This window comes from Parasteatoda tepidariorum, chromosome 2, assembly GCF_982258835.1.
Source record: "Parasteatoda tepidariorum strain Cologne lab strain chromosome 2, Ptep-v5.0, whole genome shotgun sequence".
Lineage (NCBI taxonomy): Eukaryota > Metazoa > Arthropoda > Arachnida > Araneae > Theridiidae > Parasteatoda > Parasteatoda tepidariorum.
This window is the reverse complement of record NC_141756.1, coordinates 10,275,714-10,292,301: the sequence shown is the minus strand read 5'-3', so window position 1 is coordinate 10,292,301 and position 16,588 is coordinate 10,275,714. Positions and strand designations below refer to the sequence as shown.

General features: G+C 27.6%; 2 protein-coding genes across 3 annotated transcripts in view; one reads left to right on the top strand and one right to left on the bottom strand.

The window, feature by feature from the left end:
• The window catches only part of Cdc27 (cell division cycle protein 27), a 37,066-nt gene extending 31,165 nt beyond the window's left edge, over positions 1–5,901 (top strand). Inside the window, exons 15-17 of one of the 2 annotated variants that reach the window (XM_043039869.3) lie at positions 903–1,106; positions 3,248–3,401; positions 5,103–5,901. In XM_043039869.3, the coding sequence (XP_042895803.1) occupies positions 903–1,106; positions 3,248–3,401; positions 5,103–5,227 (483 nt within the window). In that variant the 3' untranslated portion in view covers positions 5,228–5,901. Of the gene's footprint in view, positions 1–902; positions 1,107–3,247; positions 3,444–5,102 lie in introns of both variants that reach the window. The other variant, XM_043039870.3, reaches the window with a different exon arrangement.
• A 7,881-nt stretch (positions 5,902–13,782) lies between these two features.
• LOC107456362 (histone-lysine N-methyltransferase Smyd1-like) lies at positions 13,783–15,227 on the bottom strand. The gene has a single exon (XM_016074223.5). It carries the CDS (start codon positions 15,111–15,113, stop codon positions 13,857–13,859), a length of 1,257 nt encoding a protein of 418 aa, XP_015929709.2. The 5' UTR covers positions 15,114–15,227; the 3' UTR covers positions 13,783–13,856.
• Positions 15,228–16,588: the final 1,361 nt, after the last annotated feature.

Below are 16,588 nucleotides of genomic sequence, written 5' to 3'. Positions count from 1 at the left end.
TATATTAATGTGAAATACTATTGAAGTTTTTAACCAATTTGTATATTTTCAAAATATTTACTCAGGGTTTGTAAAAAAAGGGGGGAGGGGTATTTTGTGTAACAGACAAAACTTAACTTTTTTTTTTTAAATTTCATACTATTTAATTAATGTACTTATTTATGTTAATTTATTGATGACTTTGTAGTGCAAAATATAATTAAAATGTGTTATTCATTAAGTTCCCTTTGTGATGTGGTTCTGTTGAAGTTTCTTTAACTTCAACTTAATTTACAAAATACTTCAATTAAAATGAATAATCTGAAATGTCTTTGGCATATGAACATAAAATGCTGTTTTAAAATTAAGAATTAGTTTTGTTTTCATTGCTGTCAACTTTTTTCCATCTACCTTTTTTTAAGGAAATTAAAATTAGTTTTCTGAAATATCTCTGCTCTATTTATATATAATGTTTTAAAATTAACAATTAGTTTTCTTTTTATTGCTGATATTTTATCTTTTTTAAGGAAACTAAAATTAATATTCAGAAATATCTTTGCCACATTAGCTTAAAATGATGTAGAGAATTTTTTTAAATTAAGGATTAGGTTCATTTTTATTGCTGTCAATTTTCACCTTTTCTCTCTCTTTCAATGAAATGAACATACTTAATAACTACTTCTTTACTGGTTTTAAAATTATACTATAGATGTGTTTAATCTTCGCATTATTCTTTATTTACATTCGGAGTTATAATGTTTATACCATTCTGAATTCAAACATTTAATATAATTCTTAATATATCATTTCAAAAACCTCACACGAGGAAACCATTGTTTCAGATTTTGATAATCCTTTTTTCCTGTCATTTCAAATACTTTAATCCTGTAAAACTGAGATTATCTATGTTTTTAATTTTTCAGGTTTTGCATGCTTTAAAGAAAATGGATGCATCCTTAGCTACTTTAAATAAGGCTATAGCTATGGATCCAAAAAATCCTTTGTGCAAATTTCATCGAGCTTCTGTTTACTTTTCTCTGGATAGGCATGAGGAAGCTTTAGAAGATCTAGAAGAACTAAAAGAAATAGTCCCCAAAGAATCTTTAGTTTATTTCTTAATTGGAAAAGTAAGCTATTTTTAAATCAATCTTATCTTCATTTAAGAATGTTGAAACTACTGCTCATTGTTTTTCAAAGTAATATTATCATAACTATTGCTTATTTTTTTAATTTTATTTAATTTTTGCACCAAGCATCTTTGTCAAAATATTAGCTATTTCTTTTAATATGTTGTTCTAAAAACAATATTTTATTGCTAAGTTTTATGTAAATGCTATTACAAAAATACACATGATGTTCCATTAATTATTTAGACAATTTTTCAGAGATATAAATATCATAAGCCAAGGTAATCTGGGATAGTTCTTTCGTTGTAATGGGGATAGAGAATTTAGTTCTAACCAATTAAATAGCCTAAGTGTAAGGAACGTGATTGTTTTTAAAGGTGGTATAGTTATGGTAAGATTTCAGATAAAATTCTGTTTTGTGTGCTAAATTATGCAATATGATTTTTTGCTTGAACAAAAGTTTATTTCCGTGCAAAAGACAATTTTTAAAAACTGAAAAATACAATGTTTTTTTGTTTCTTTTATTACTGAACAGTTGAGTACTTCCAAGTAATAACTTCACTGTGCCAGATGGTTATTAGAAGATTGGGAAATAGAAAGAACTTAATTAAAAATAAAATTTTCAAAAAAACCATTCACAATAGTTTAAACATATCAGAGAATAACATCACACATAATTATAGTGCAGTCAGGCAATCTCCATTTATCTAAAGATGGGACATTGAGTTCTATTTTTTCCCAATCTCTGAATCTTGTGAAAGGCTGTCCTTGTCTTGTGAATGAAAATCAACCTATTAATTGTTTAAATGCTAACTTTTAATTCATAATTCATTTATGCAAAATTGTGTTATGTTCCCCTTCATTTTTAATCGTACTGTTTTAAATTATTTTTATCTAATTTTGGTTCGATTTGTATCAAAATAGGACTAAAATTCTTTGCATCATTTGACTCTGCACAAATTGTTGTGGAAACAAAATCATATGTCTTTGTTACTGTTTAAAATAAGTTTTTTTTGTTTTTTTTTAACTATGCACTTTCAATTGACTTGATTTGAATTATATTAGAAAATGATATGCAGGTATCCGAGCATCTGGAAAGTCATGAATTCAGGTTGCCGAAAAATCTAATTTTTACAATACAGTTTACTCCCCCCCCCCCCTACACACACACACACATTTCATGGTGTCCTGAATATCTGAATTTGTAACAAAATCCCCGCTCACAATCATATTTTATTAAAATATAAAATGTTTTTTGTTTAAAAATTATGGTGTTCTTTCAAAAAAATTAAAGAAAAAACATTTCTGGAGCGAATTATCTTTTAAACTTCCTGTGATTTCAGAATCTTTATTTTTATTTTATCAATTTAAAATTCTAGCTGAAGCGAGCCAGTCATTGGCGATTTTTTTTTTATTCCGAATTGAGAACAAAAAAATAAGGAGTATTTCTTTCCTTTCCGATGAACAAGAAAAGTATCTTAAGCAGAAAAAAAGAAAAACATATTTGCTTTTATATTTTTTACAGCTATTTTATTGCTTCAACTCTTTCTTTACTCTGTTTTTTTAAATTTAAAATCTATAAATATGAAGAAGCAGAGTATAACAGTTTTGGTTATACCTATCATTTCAATTAATGTTATTATAATGCTTTTTTTAATTTATTGTTGCGTTTTTGTCAGAGAAAATAATAACTTCGTTAAGTCATGAAAAATTCTTGGAATTATTCATGGATTTGAAAATCTATAATGTAGCAGATACCCTGGGTATATCTTTCATAGTTAAATAAGATTGTACAACATTCTTTAATAAATTCCGACTCTGTCCGAAAGACTTAACTGTGCCAGCCCTTAAAACTTCTGAAACATGTAAAAAAAATTAAGAAAATTTCTTTTAACTTTTGTCTGTAATCTACTGAAGCCTGTTAAAAAAATTTTGTTGAAAGTATTGTTAAAAAGATCTAAACCTCTGCTGTTAAAATGAATAACTTACTCAAAAGCTATTTTACTCATTTTTTTCAAACAAGATGATAAAAAAGCATAAATGTTACCAATGCTTTATTCCAAAAATATGTCATTTTTATTTTGATAAAAAGTTGAAGTTATTTTACAACTATGTTACATTCACATTATTGTGTCTCTTAGGTTCATAAAAAGTTAGGCAACACACATTTAACTCTGATGAACTTCTCATGGGCGACTGATCTTGATCCCCGAGGTGCTAATAACCAAATAAAAGGTGCTATAGACAAACAATACACCAATGATGAAGAAGAAGTTGCAGCTGATGAAGAACGAAGTATGATACTTAATGCTCATGCTTTAATATAAGTACAGTTTGGTAATGATAAAACTTTATATTTTTTATCTTGATTTCTTTTTTTTTAAACTTCTTATTTCATCTCATTTTTATTTTATTTATTCCTCAAGGTTTGTTTGTTTTTTGTCATTTTTTTAAAATAAAGCAACTGTTTTATGATAAAAGTATTTTAAATTTTGACTAATGCCAAAACAAACTAATAGGATTCTTCCACAATTTTTTCAACTTTAATTTGAGCTATAAATTCGTATGAAAACTACAAATAGCCTGTTTTTTTATAATCCATTATTTTCTGGCACATTTTCCCTGTTTTTTAATTTTGCCTACCTAAAGACCTTTTACTTTTTAATAATTTTTTGAAATCTTGACTTTTTGATACATTTAAAAATTTGATTTAATCAATAAAATTAAATATTTTATTTTATTTTTAATGAAGAAAATATTAAGAAGCATGTCGACAGAATTTCCGATTCTATTTAAAAGTTTTTAATTGAAACAAATTTGACATTTAGTTTTAACATTTAATTAAATTTGACAAAAAAATATTTTATGTGACAAAAACTTCTGAATGTAAAATAATACTCTTATATGAATGTCATATGGCTCATTCTTTTTTAAAATGTTTATAAACAGTGCATTATAATAGTTCGTTTGAATAAGAATAATGATAATTTAAGCATATAATCCTCCATAGACAATAATTTAAAATTGCCATTCATCAAATTCAGAAAATTGTGTAGTTAAGAGAATTCATATAGCAGGGTGGGTAGCCAATTCTTTCAACAAAAATTAAGCACTCAAAGAATATTTTTAAGTGCCATGTGCATTAACAAAATGCAAAACAATTTTTTAAACTCTTTACATAATCATGATAAAATAACTAGTTTCTGACAAAGAACTCTTTTCTTGATTATATTAGCCATTGTAAAATGATCAAGAGATTTTTCGTTTTAATATCAGATGGTTGAAAATAAAACCTGAAATCAAAATATCTTGCAAAATGCAGCAGAGTTGCACATGGGAATGCAGTAATCTCGCCGAACCCAGCTCAATAGACACACATGCCGACTCGCAAGTATTTCATGAAACATGTAAAATGATTGGCGCTTTCATACGCTATGGACTGATGGTATGCCGAGAAAGATTGTTGAACCTATTGTGAAAACATTGAATAGAACGATGTGAAATGCATGGTTTTGCATAATACGTGGCGAAAATTGAGATAGTAAAGAAGAAAAAAATCTCATTTTTGAAAAGGGAAAATCAAGCACCTTTTAAAAACGCTACGCGCCATAAACTGCTTCTAAAAATAAAAATTTTTAAAAAAAAAAACTTTTTTTTTTTTCCTTTATGATTTAGTCCTATTTTCAAAAAAGTGTATAAAACAAATCCTACTTATGCCAAAACTAAAGAAAATTTTTGAATTCTGTCCTACCTTAAACTTAGTAGCTACTGCAATTGAATAAATATTTTCTAAGTGTAATTTCTATCTATAATTTAAACACTTCAGCAAAAAAAAAAATTTGACATAAAAGTAGGTAACAACTCACTATATTTAATATTATCAAATCTAACAAAATAAGAGAAAAATGAACCTTTTTACTTGATATTCTTTACAGAAATGTTGAGTTATTTGATCACACAGAGGAAATAATTTTCTTTATTTTTTTTATATAACAGGATATGGCAGAGCCAGCGTAAGTTCAGGTGTTGCTGACCATGAATCTTCACACGATGGTTCTGCGGCCGATGCGGAGGGTGAAGATATCCGATTGCAGGCGATGGAGAGTGACGAGAGTTTCTGAGATGCTTAATGAAAGAAAATATAATAAACATTAACCTTTTCTAGAATTCCCGTGTGTCTCTCTCTCTCTCTTTCTTATACTCTTGAATCCAGTTGTGTTACGTAAAGATATGAACTTTGTAAAGCTTTATTGGTCATAATGAATTTTTGCTTTTGCCTGTAGTTGATTTCTATTATATGCTTATCCAGAAATTCATAAATAAATTGAATTTGTTTTGTCTCCGGCTGGATTCAAGTACTTGTGATATGGAACAAACAAAAAAAAAATGGTGAAGTGACTGTAATATACTTAGAACTTTTTTGTACAGCATTTGTTTTTCTTTTATTTCCTTTGCAATCACTATATATCAACCCTTTGTGAGAGGATTATTACCCTTTGTTGTACAGGATTATCTGAAACAAAAAATGTAATATATATATTTTCCCCCTCTATGATTGTTATAATGGCATCATTGTTGAGTGTTTTGCATGCAAACTCAGTGGCAGATAGTTTGTGTATTTTGAGTTTGTTTCAACGATATATTATATTTTTTATTGTATGAGTTATCAGTGAATCAAATCTGTGTTTTAAATTATTGATTTTTTTTTCCCATCGTTTAAATGCATTGATCACTTTCTTTTGTTGCTATTTAATTGTAAAAAATGTAAAAATATATTAAATTGAGTGACATTTAATTCCCTATTTGTTCCTCATTTTTCATCTACAATATGTAAAGAACATAAATTTTATGTTGAATACATATTATTACACATTTATGTATGCAAACATACACTGGCTTCCGAAGATTTTGTGAAATATTCATATTCTCCCTACAATGTTGTAGATCTTTTTATTACTGGTGAAAGTCTTCCTCGAGACTACAACTACATGTCTTTCAGGAATTGGGTATATTTTAGTATTATAACTTAATTCAAGCTTTTAAAAATTTCTTATTTTTTTTGAGGCAAGAATTTTTAGTCAAAAATATTCATTAGATTAATTTTTTTCTGTATAGTAACCAAAAATATTAAATAATATCTTATGTTGAAGAAACTAACTACATTGTAATTACTTTATTTAATTAAGTGCATAATTATTTAAATCTGTATTAGCACAGCCCTTTGTAGGTTCGTGATAATAATAATAATGGGTTCTACATGCCTTCCTGCACTCCTTCCCTGTACAAAGTATATTTCTCTTCTTTTTTTTTTAATACAACCTTTGATTCAGTGTTGGACATTATTTTGCAGCACCTATTATTTTTGTTACACTAAGTCCACAATATTGTATGTTTTTACTTTATTTAGCTCAGGATAACTTGAAATGACATGAAATTCTACATTTAATCCAAAACGTCTTATCAAGTTTTAATGATTATGTGTGTATAAGCCAAGATTGGCAAGAATTATGATTTTGTTTACAAATATTTAAAATATCTGATGTGTTTGATTTTTTATGGGACAAAAATTATTTTAAGTTACTCTTGGTAGAACAAGTCTTTCTTCATTATTTGTATGCAGTAGCTACATATTTAATAAGTTTTGAAAGCACAAAAATAGTATTAATTGGTTATATTTTAAAGATGTTTTATCAGACAATTATAATTTACAGGGGTGATTGTATTACGGGTGTACCCCAGCATTCTGGCGTTTTTATATCCCTCCATTATGAGCCGAGCATGTCATTTTTTTGCAAAATTGCAAGTATCTTGAATTGTAGTGAAAATTCTGGCGAAATTTTCACTACAATTCAAGTAAGATGTAAGAGCTTTACCATCAAAAATTTAAATTTTGAAACTTCTGCTAAATCACATTTGCGAAATGTTTCCATACACATAACTCTTCCGCCAATTTGATTATTTTTTTTTTTTTTTTTGAATTTTCACCATTTTTAATATCAAACATTGATTTTTGTTTTTACCTGAGTGAAAAGTTACTTATAGTGAATCGTAGTCAGGTGATTTAAAAATCTAATATAGTAATTTGTATTTGCATGTTTTTGAAATCAATATCATTATTCGCATTCACGAGAGCTAAAAATTCAATGTATCAATTTGTATTTACGCTATTTAAAAATCCTTAAATTAGTTACAATATAAATGTGATATTCCTCATTAGAGGTAAGTTAATTATCAATCTTATGTCAAAAAATTTTATTTATAAATATGAGTAGTATATAAATTGATATCTTGTTATAGAGTTTTGGCACATATTTTCAAGGTTTTTTTTTTTTTTTTTTACTTTGTGTCACAATCACCCCTGAAAATAAAAGCTTCACAACACTCTTATCCTCTTTAAACTCCCCCCCCCCTCTTATTGTTAACTCTATTTAGAAGTATGATAATTTACATACATTTCTTTTACTATTTAATAAAAAGCATTCCTTATCTATGAATTCAAACTTTTAAAAAAAATATCACACCCCGAAAAAAAAATTTATTATTCATAATGAATTAAAAATGTTTTAGACTTTAATAGTAATTTTTTTTTAAAAAAAATCATTTTTTTTTACATTAATGATTTCTTTAAAAAAATCAAGTAATTTAAATTGATAACCCTAATTCATGCTATGTTAAACTTAAAACTAATGATTTATGAAGTATACATTTATGTTTCTTGTTAAATTTTAATAATGAATATATTTTTTTAACCATTAACAATATTGATATTTAATTAAATCTTTAATTGTTATTTACTCTAATGTTGTATTTTCTATTACTTCCATTTTAAAATTTAATGTATTCCAAAATAAAAAATAATCTTTTAGTCTACTAATTAAATAAATTAATATTGATTAGTTTATAAAACCAAATAATTTACTTTCTGATTGTAGCCTATTTATAATTAATGCTGTAAAAAAATTGTAATGGGCTTATTAAAATACGTTCAGTATTATTGATCATTTAATGTTAAAATCTCAACAGGTTGAATTTTGTTGTTTATTCTTTTGATTTTACTTCTACATTTTATCCTTAAAATGCTTGTAGGGTTCTGTTTTGACAGTTATTTTTTTCATTAAATTTTAATTAATTTTTAGTTATGCTTGAAATTTTGTTTTAGTTTAGTTTTGCTTGAAATTCTTAATTGAATTGAAGTCAGAAATATTTATCCATAATTAATACATTTCCTTTATTTTCTGTGAAAAAATTCTAAATTACCATTCTTATGAAAACAAATCCTATATTTTGCTTTATATGTTTTATAACAAAAGCTACTTTCAACTTTAATAGTCAATCTCTTCCCAATAACATTTTGGTTAGTGCTAAATTTTACATGCATGCAAACAGAAAATGTGTGAAATAGTCCTATTTAAATAAATCAATGGTAGGTTTTAATGCCTCTTTAGTTTTGTGTGAATATTATCTTTGAAAGCCGGTGTAGTTTTGTCTTTCATTTCAACCTCCTGTTTATAGTTGTCACAGTGTTAAGTAAATAGAGAATAATTTAAACCTAAATTTTTTTGCTACTTTAAATGATTTAACAGATTGTATACCTATTCTATGAGTGAATTGAATGATTAGTTGCTATGGAATTACCTTTGTGTTGTTTTCGTTATGCATTATTAGATATTATGTACAATATGTATGACCACTTTATGTGGAAAGTAAAGAGATTTTTTTACTTACACTAAGTGATTCTTTATGCAAACTTTTAAGTTACTTATTAATTTTAAGTACAGAGTCTTAAAATCTTGTTTATTCTAGATATGGTTGATTTTATTAAGTAACCGATTTTTATACTATTTTTATCTGCAAAGCAATGCGATCTTACTTCTCCCAGTGAGGTATTCTGGGCTTATTGCGCTCTAGCTAGCTATCATATAAATATGCTATAGTTTTGAAATGTATGCAAACTCTCTTTTAAAACTAATCAGAATTTTCCTACTATTTATAACTAAAATGCTCAAGTATATTAATTTTCACAATGACCACTGTTTATTGGCGTAAATGAACTTAAATTATTCAACTAAAAATACATGTACAAATATTTCCCTTATGATACTATTATCTATGAGTGAGTATTATCTATGAGTATCTATTATCTATGAGATCTATGAGTGAACATGAATCATTTTTTTAAGTAATCATTTTTTGAAATGATTAATTAGAAAAATGATCACTTTGTGCTTGAAACTAAAAGATAAGTTCTAAATCATTTAACAAATCTCTTTATCTGTAATTCATACTAGTATATTAATATAATTTACAACAAAAAATAATAATTGTATAACAGTTAACCAATTTAAATAACTTTATCTTAAAATGTAATGTACATTATTCTAATAATAATAAAAACAATCCTCCTAAACTCTTAATTTAGAAATCATTGAAAATCAGTACAGGTAGTTTTAACCTTTAAATTAGGGAAACAAATATTTATAGGAAAACAATAACTTTGACTTATATCAATTTTGTGCCGATGTCACCAAACCAATATAAAAATTAATGTAGGAAAACTGGATCCTACAGTGAGATGAAATTTGGCCACAATTATTGCTAGACTAAATAAGGACATGAGCAAAATATTTAGTGGGGTTCTTTAACTATTCACTTTTGGCAGTGCCCTAAAAACATTAACTACTTAGGACACCAGATTTCCCCCCTAATTTTTGATTAAAAAATGTTAATTTTGTCTTTAAATCTAAAATTTTGATTTATATTTTTAAAAAAAAAATTTTATTAACTCCAAGAAATGTGGAAAATACTTTTTTTTTTTCTATTTCATCTCATATAACATAAATTAAAGACCATGTTGTAAAATTTCTGGTACCAAAATTTTAAAATACTGTAATTAAAAATAAGTATATAAGTATAACTATCTAGTCATAAAAATGTGGGCTCTTACTATGCTTTATGTCTTTAAAGGTTCAGAATGAGGGATTTCTATAAATATTCAACTAACATTCAAAATTAAATATGAGTATAAAAAAAATTATAGATATTTATTTTATCTGTGCTGTAAGTACTTTATGATAAATGTTAAGGTTTTTTTTAAAAATATATAGGTTTTGTACAGTAAATACCACATCCAAGATCAGTTGAGTTGGTCAAATTCTTAACCTATTAAAAATAAACAATATTTGAACTTTTTTCAGCTTGATAAAAAGAACTTTCAAAATAAATATTACGAAAACAATGGATAGGAAGGGGATATTTTCATGTTGTAAAGAAGATTGCCAAGGTGCCAAATAGTTTTAACCTTGAAAAAAAAATTTAAAAATGGAGTATATCCATATTGAGATATACAGCAGAATGATCTCCTAATCTTGGCTTCTTCCGGACTTGATTAGAAAATCATAGAAGGGGAACAAGTTTAAGGGTGTAATTTGTAGACATTCCTTCCAGGGCAAACCTCTATACGTTTTTCTTTTCTTTGAATGTGCAAGTTTAAGATGCATTTAGCAATTGGTAGTTGCCACGGCAGATCACGATACTTAAATATCTCCACAAAAACCAGATGAGGTTTGCCTGGGGTGTAGGGTTAGGTTTTTACCAGGAAAGAAACTGGAAAATGCTCTTAATCCTTGATTATTTATTTACAGATATACTGGTTTGATACGAATATGTATTATGTCCATACTGTAGTTAATAATAAGGATTATTAGATAATACGTTTATATCTATATACATGTATATTTACAATTATGTAACTTTTCGACAATCGATATATTAGCTGTCTTCTAAATTATAATTGAAAAGATAAACTTTATATTCTGCTAGTATACATAATTGGAAGAAAAAAATTTGTACTAAGCAAATACAGCGTTCTCCCTGTCTACCTGCAGTTTGATCTTGTAAACGAGTCCTTTTTTGTAAAAACACTGCCATTTTATTTTTTCGGGAAAAGATTGTTTTCTTAACCATCTGTTTTAATGGAAAATTGACTTCTGATTTATTTATATTTAGTTACTGATAATTATTTAACTTTCAATTTCATTCCTTAATTTTAATAAGATTTTTCTTTTTTTGTCTAGCTATAAAGTTAAAATTTGCATGATAATCGGCTTCCGAGATATTCACATCTTTTATTTGGGATGATTAAATTTTACCATTAATTTTTTTAAAAAAATACCTCTTATTTAAAAATGCAATTTTAAATGCTAATTTTTTCATAATTTTCAGTTTAAAATATAAAAAAAGCTTTCGAGTTTATCAATTATCCTTTTTTCTTTTTTTTTTTAAAGTTTACTTTGGTTTGAAGAAAATTTATTCACGGAGTATACACATTTATAAATTTCCTTTCACATTTTCTGTTATTTTTATACTGAATGAAAATTACTTTGTGAAATATACACGTAAATTATACAAAAGGGTAATTTACAAATTAAGGATCTAGTTCAATTGTATAATATTACACATTTTGATAAAATTTAACGATGGTGAGTAGCTTTTTAAAACTCACAAGTGCCCTTTTTTATTCCTCAGAAGAATGCACATATTTAATACAAAAATTTTACTTTCCTTAGTATTCTTCCTTAAAACTCCAACAATTTAATAACTATCAACAAATTGCAACAAGACATAACAGGTTTTTGCAAGACGTAAAGAAAAAATTAAAGTGCAATTGTTTTTTACTTCAATAACACTGAATGTTGATCATAATAGTATGCTATTAAAATGGAAAATAGTCAACATGATGGATTGTGATCAAAAAAAGATGCATACTTTTGAAGAGTGTCCAAAAACAGCTGTTTTTTAGGGGGAAGATTTCGTATATTGTGATCTATTGCAGATTAATCACAAAGGCTTGGCAACTTCCCGGCAGAGGCTTGCAAAAAACTTTTTAAAAAATCACAGAAAGGGGCGGACATGAAAGGTACAACTCATAGCCACCCCCGGCTGAAACTCTACATGTATTTTTTTTTTTTTTTTTAATTTCCCAGTTTAAAATCAGTTTGATGCCATGACCAGGGGTGATTATGAGCCCAAGTCAAAATTCCGGAAAATTTCTTGAGTTAAAAAAAGCAACAAAAAAGACAGTTTGAATTGAAAATAAGAAAAAAATTTAAACAAGGTTTTTTTTTCCTCTTTCTCAATATTTCTTAGTTTACTTAAAATATATTTAAAATTTTACACATACCTATACCATTTACCTATGGTAACCTGGAGAAGTAATTAAAATTTACAAATATGTCTTTCCTTCTTGAGTTTATGATTATAACAACTATTTACTGATAAAAAATGAATATTAATCGTGAATATAAGCTTATAAAGTATTCTCCGGCTCTTCCTCACAAACAAATAAAATAGTGTTTTTAAGTTCCTCCTATGTAAATTTGATTTCTGGAAACTTCTGTGATCAACGATTTTTTTAAACGTCTGGACCTTCGATCTCCGGAAACTTCCGGATCACTGTTAACGGAAATCCGGATTTTTTCCGGAGCACAATCAGCCCTGCATGGCGATTGTAGTTAGCATGGCAGATCACGATATGGAAATATCCCCTTCTTCGGGATTAAGACAACCAGTGATTGTGATATGTTTGCTTTACAAATATCTTGATTTAAGATTAAAAAGGAAAAAAAAACGAAATATTTTTCACTGTTTTTATATTGATATTAAAAAAAATGTCTTTTATATACTATTATTTCAAGTAATATTGTTCACTTGGATGTCTAGAAATTTTTAACTTGTTATAAACATACATTTAATATTATTTTGAAAGGAATCGCATAATTTGCTGTACTTGTTGTAATTAGCTATCATTGTATTATAGAGGAATCATAATAGTGCTCTATAACAGAAAAAAAAAATATAAATCAGAACATGTTTTATTCAGAATATCGGGACAACTTCGATCCTCATAAAAAATTTTAGAATGTTCGTTCTTTAAGTTATCAGATATTGTACTGCAATATTTACAAGACTAGTTTTCTAATGTTCCAAAGTATTGTTTCAGCACTGCTTTAAAATGCTCACAAAAATAGAAAAAAAACTAAAATTTTTCTGAGGATGGGAAAAATGTTTATTTTTACGTAACAGTTTAAACTCTAGGGAAAAACATTTTTTATAAACAGTAAAAACTGGTTTCTCCCAAGACTGTAAATACCATTCAGATCCAGCAGTTGTCTCTACTAGTTATACCTTTTGAGTTGGTCCCCTTCTACGATTTTTTTAGTTTCTCGCAGCTCACTACCTTGAAGTTGCCAAGATATGGCAATAATTCTAATCGCAACACTGGAATGTGCCATCTGGGGAGAAGACTAGTTCCATGGCTTGACCCTTCCCTCTCTTCTTCATTTCAGTTGTATAGGAATGTACTATGATATTTTTAGACTAGAACTATGTTAAATATAGTTTTCAGTACAAAATAGTTTCCAAAAGTTTTCAATCTATTTAAAAATCAAGAGAGTAACTACTAACTTACACTTCCTTCTTCTATGACTCTTCACATGCTAATGGTGAAAGCATGTAAAATATTGCCATAGGTAGTGAATTTTGCTATACGACACCTATAACCTAGTTCGATCAGAAATCTTCCGATACGAAAAACTACACATAAGAGTATTTTTTAGTTATAGTGATTTATTAACAGTTATATCAAATACTATGCAATTTAGATGTTAATCTGCCACCATCAAATGAAGAAATATTTTAATGTACACTAAAATACAGAATTCATGACATATGAGGGGGGGGGGGAAAGTAGCATTATAGTTTCAAAGTTTGTTTATAAAATTCTACTGATTTGTAGAATGGATGTTGTGTTCCAAAAATAATTTTAAATATATTGTCAGACTCAGACATTTTGGAAGCACCTTCTTTCTTATGACCTAATGAATGCAAATGTATACCATAGTAAAGATAGAAAGATCCCAACACAATATTAACATTTCCGTAGTACAGTTTTAAGTATTTTTCTAAGCAAGAAGCCATTTTAATCGATTCTTCAGGTGCATTCAGCTGAAGGAAAGTATCCCAAGCAATTTGCAGGGTTTTAATTTTACAGATGTGTGAATCAGCAAGGACTTCAGACTGTGCTTTTAGTAACTTTTTGCATTCTTCCAAAACAAGTTGCGGGTTTATCGACGACAAACTTTCAAACCGTTGTTCTTTCTCTTTAAACTCTTTTTGACAGGCAAGTGCTTTTTGTTTAGCTTCATCAGTGTCAGCTAAGAGTTTTGTCATTAAATCATCGAATTTAAGTGAAGTGCAATGTTCACATTCACAATGAAAATAATATTTTTCCTGCAGAAGCATTCGTCTCTGATCAGTTAACTGTAGGAAAACATCCAAGTATGAAATACGAACGTCACAAATGTTTCGATGAGATATATTTCTTCTCATTCTGACACTTAAAGTTGTACCCTCAAAAACAACAAGAGCATCAGGATCACAGGAATGGTCAAAAACCGAAGCTTCTAAATAAAGACCTTTCCCAATGCCCTCTGTTGACGACACATCAAGAATAGTGAATGAGTTTATTATCGTTTTTCCAATGATTTCAGTTAATTCATCAAAAGAAGGCGTATTCTCAGATCCAATATACTTCCGAAGAAGCACAGAAAAATGCTCGATCTTCTTTTTTACTTTCAGATCCCGCTTAATATCCTCCGCGTGAGACATTAGTGTTGCAAATGATACTTTTCGAACACCTACATTTATGATTGGTTTATCAACGCCATGCTTTTTAACTTGAAGTATTAAAAGAGCAAAAGCACGCGTTGTTTCATCTGGTTTCTCCCCAACACAGTTTTTAAGATATTTGCATTCAATTTGATGCATTTGCCAAGCCTTTACTTGGCAATTTTTATCACAGTAATAAGTAAATGAACATCGAGAGCATTTTTTCAGTCGATTGTTCTCTTTAAAACAAAAGTCACAATATTGATTTTTAAACTTATTATTTAAAACATAAGAATATGGTGTACAAGTTAATATTAATTCTCCTACCTTAAAGCCAGGCATAATGAAATCCTATGAATATGCAAAAAGTGAACTAAATAGAAATCGATATAGAAGGAACAAAGAAAATGAAACCGAAATTCCTTCGCTGAAGCTGGTTGGGTTAATAAATCAGTTAAAGATAGAAAAAAATTCCGAGTTTTTGCTTATAGCTTGATACTCCTACGAGGAGTTTAAAATGTAAGGTCGTAATGCGCCCCCTTGTGAACATTTTGTGACACTGTGAAACAGGTCTTGTAAATTATCTATGGTACCGAATGACACATTAGTTGCTTTCTTGTAAAATGGAAAGATAGACCTCGAGAAACCAACTATTTTAAATTCATGACTGCGTTGACAGAGGTGGGGGGGGCTGAAAATAATTACCAAATATTAATTTTATTTTACATGGAATTATCTTTAGATAAACGAATTTCGTAGTACTCTGTGTAATAATTTTTAGATTCACCCTATAACTTCTCAATGAGAGACAAACTTTCGACCGTTTTCCTAACTAAGCTGTCATGACCATATTTTCCAGAATGCGGCTACTCCACCACATTTTGATGGTCAAAAACTGAAATCTATGAAAAACAAAAAATTTATGTCTAGTCAGAGAAAGTTAATTTTGGAAACTAATTTCAAATTAAAATGTCATCTGTTATAATAAATAAGCATATTTGAGATCACCCTTTTAAAAACTATTATTATGATTGGCACTTAAGTGGCAATCACTACCTAATTACATAGTGAATGTTAGAGCAAAAGTTAATCGCAAAAAAGTTTTTATAGTTTATTTTATTTATTTTACCAAAAATTTAAGACGCAAACTGAGGGATATATTTTTATTTTTGAATCAAAGATTGTTGTTTTAAAAATCCAGTAATGTTTTAATAGAAAATATGATATTCAATTAATTTTAATCAATGTACACCATGCTATTAAATTAAAAATAGTGATTGAAAGTAATATCCCCAAAAGGCGAAAACATGTAGTGTGTTTTAAAAGTCTAATATGCTATCTACATTTTTTTTGGGGGGAGGGGATTTTTTTGTTCAAAATTTAAAAAGTTTAATTAACAGTTGCCTATAGACGGGTATTATTATGATATTGCCGTTTGTTATCCCTGAGAAACTAAAATAATTATTTATTTTGGCAATATCTAAATTACAACGCTTTTTTCTAAACACTGAATGAATTCGTCACTACAATCAAAAGAAAATGTTTAGTTTCGAAAATAAATTCATCTCGGAGAAGCTAAGAAAAAGAGGCCTCTGTTTAAATAAAATTAAATATTAATACATATCAGGAGAGGAGTCCTATCTTATTTCTATAGAAAGGACACTTTATAAATAGCAGTTATTTTAGGAATTATATTTCTTTTTTTTTTCAGCTCACCAAGTCGATATTTTTCGTGAACTACTCAATCAATGTTTTGAGTGTTTAACTATCTAATTGTTCCGTTTTTAATGTTGAAAGTCTAGTAATATTATTTACAC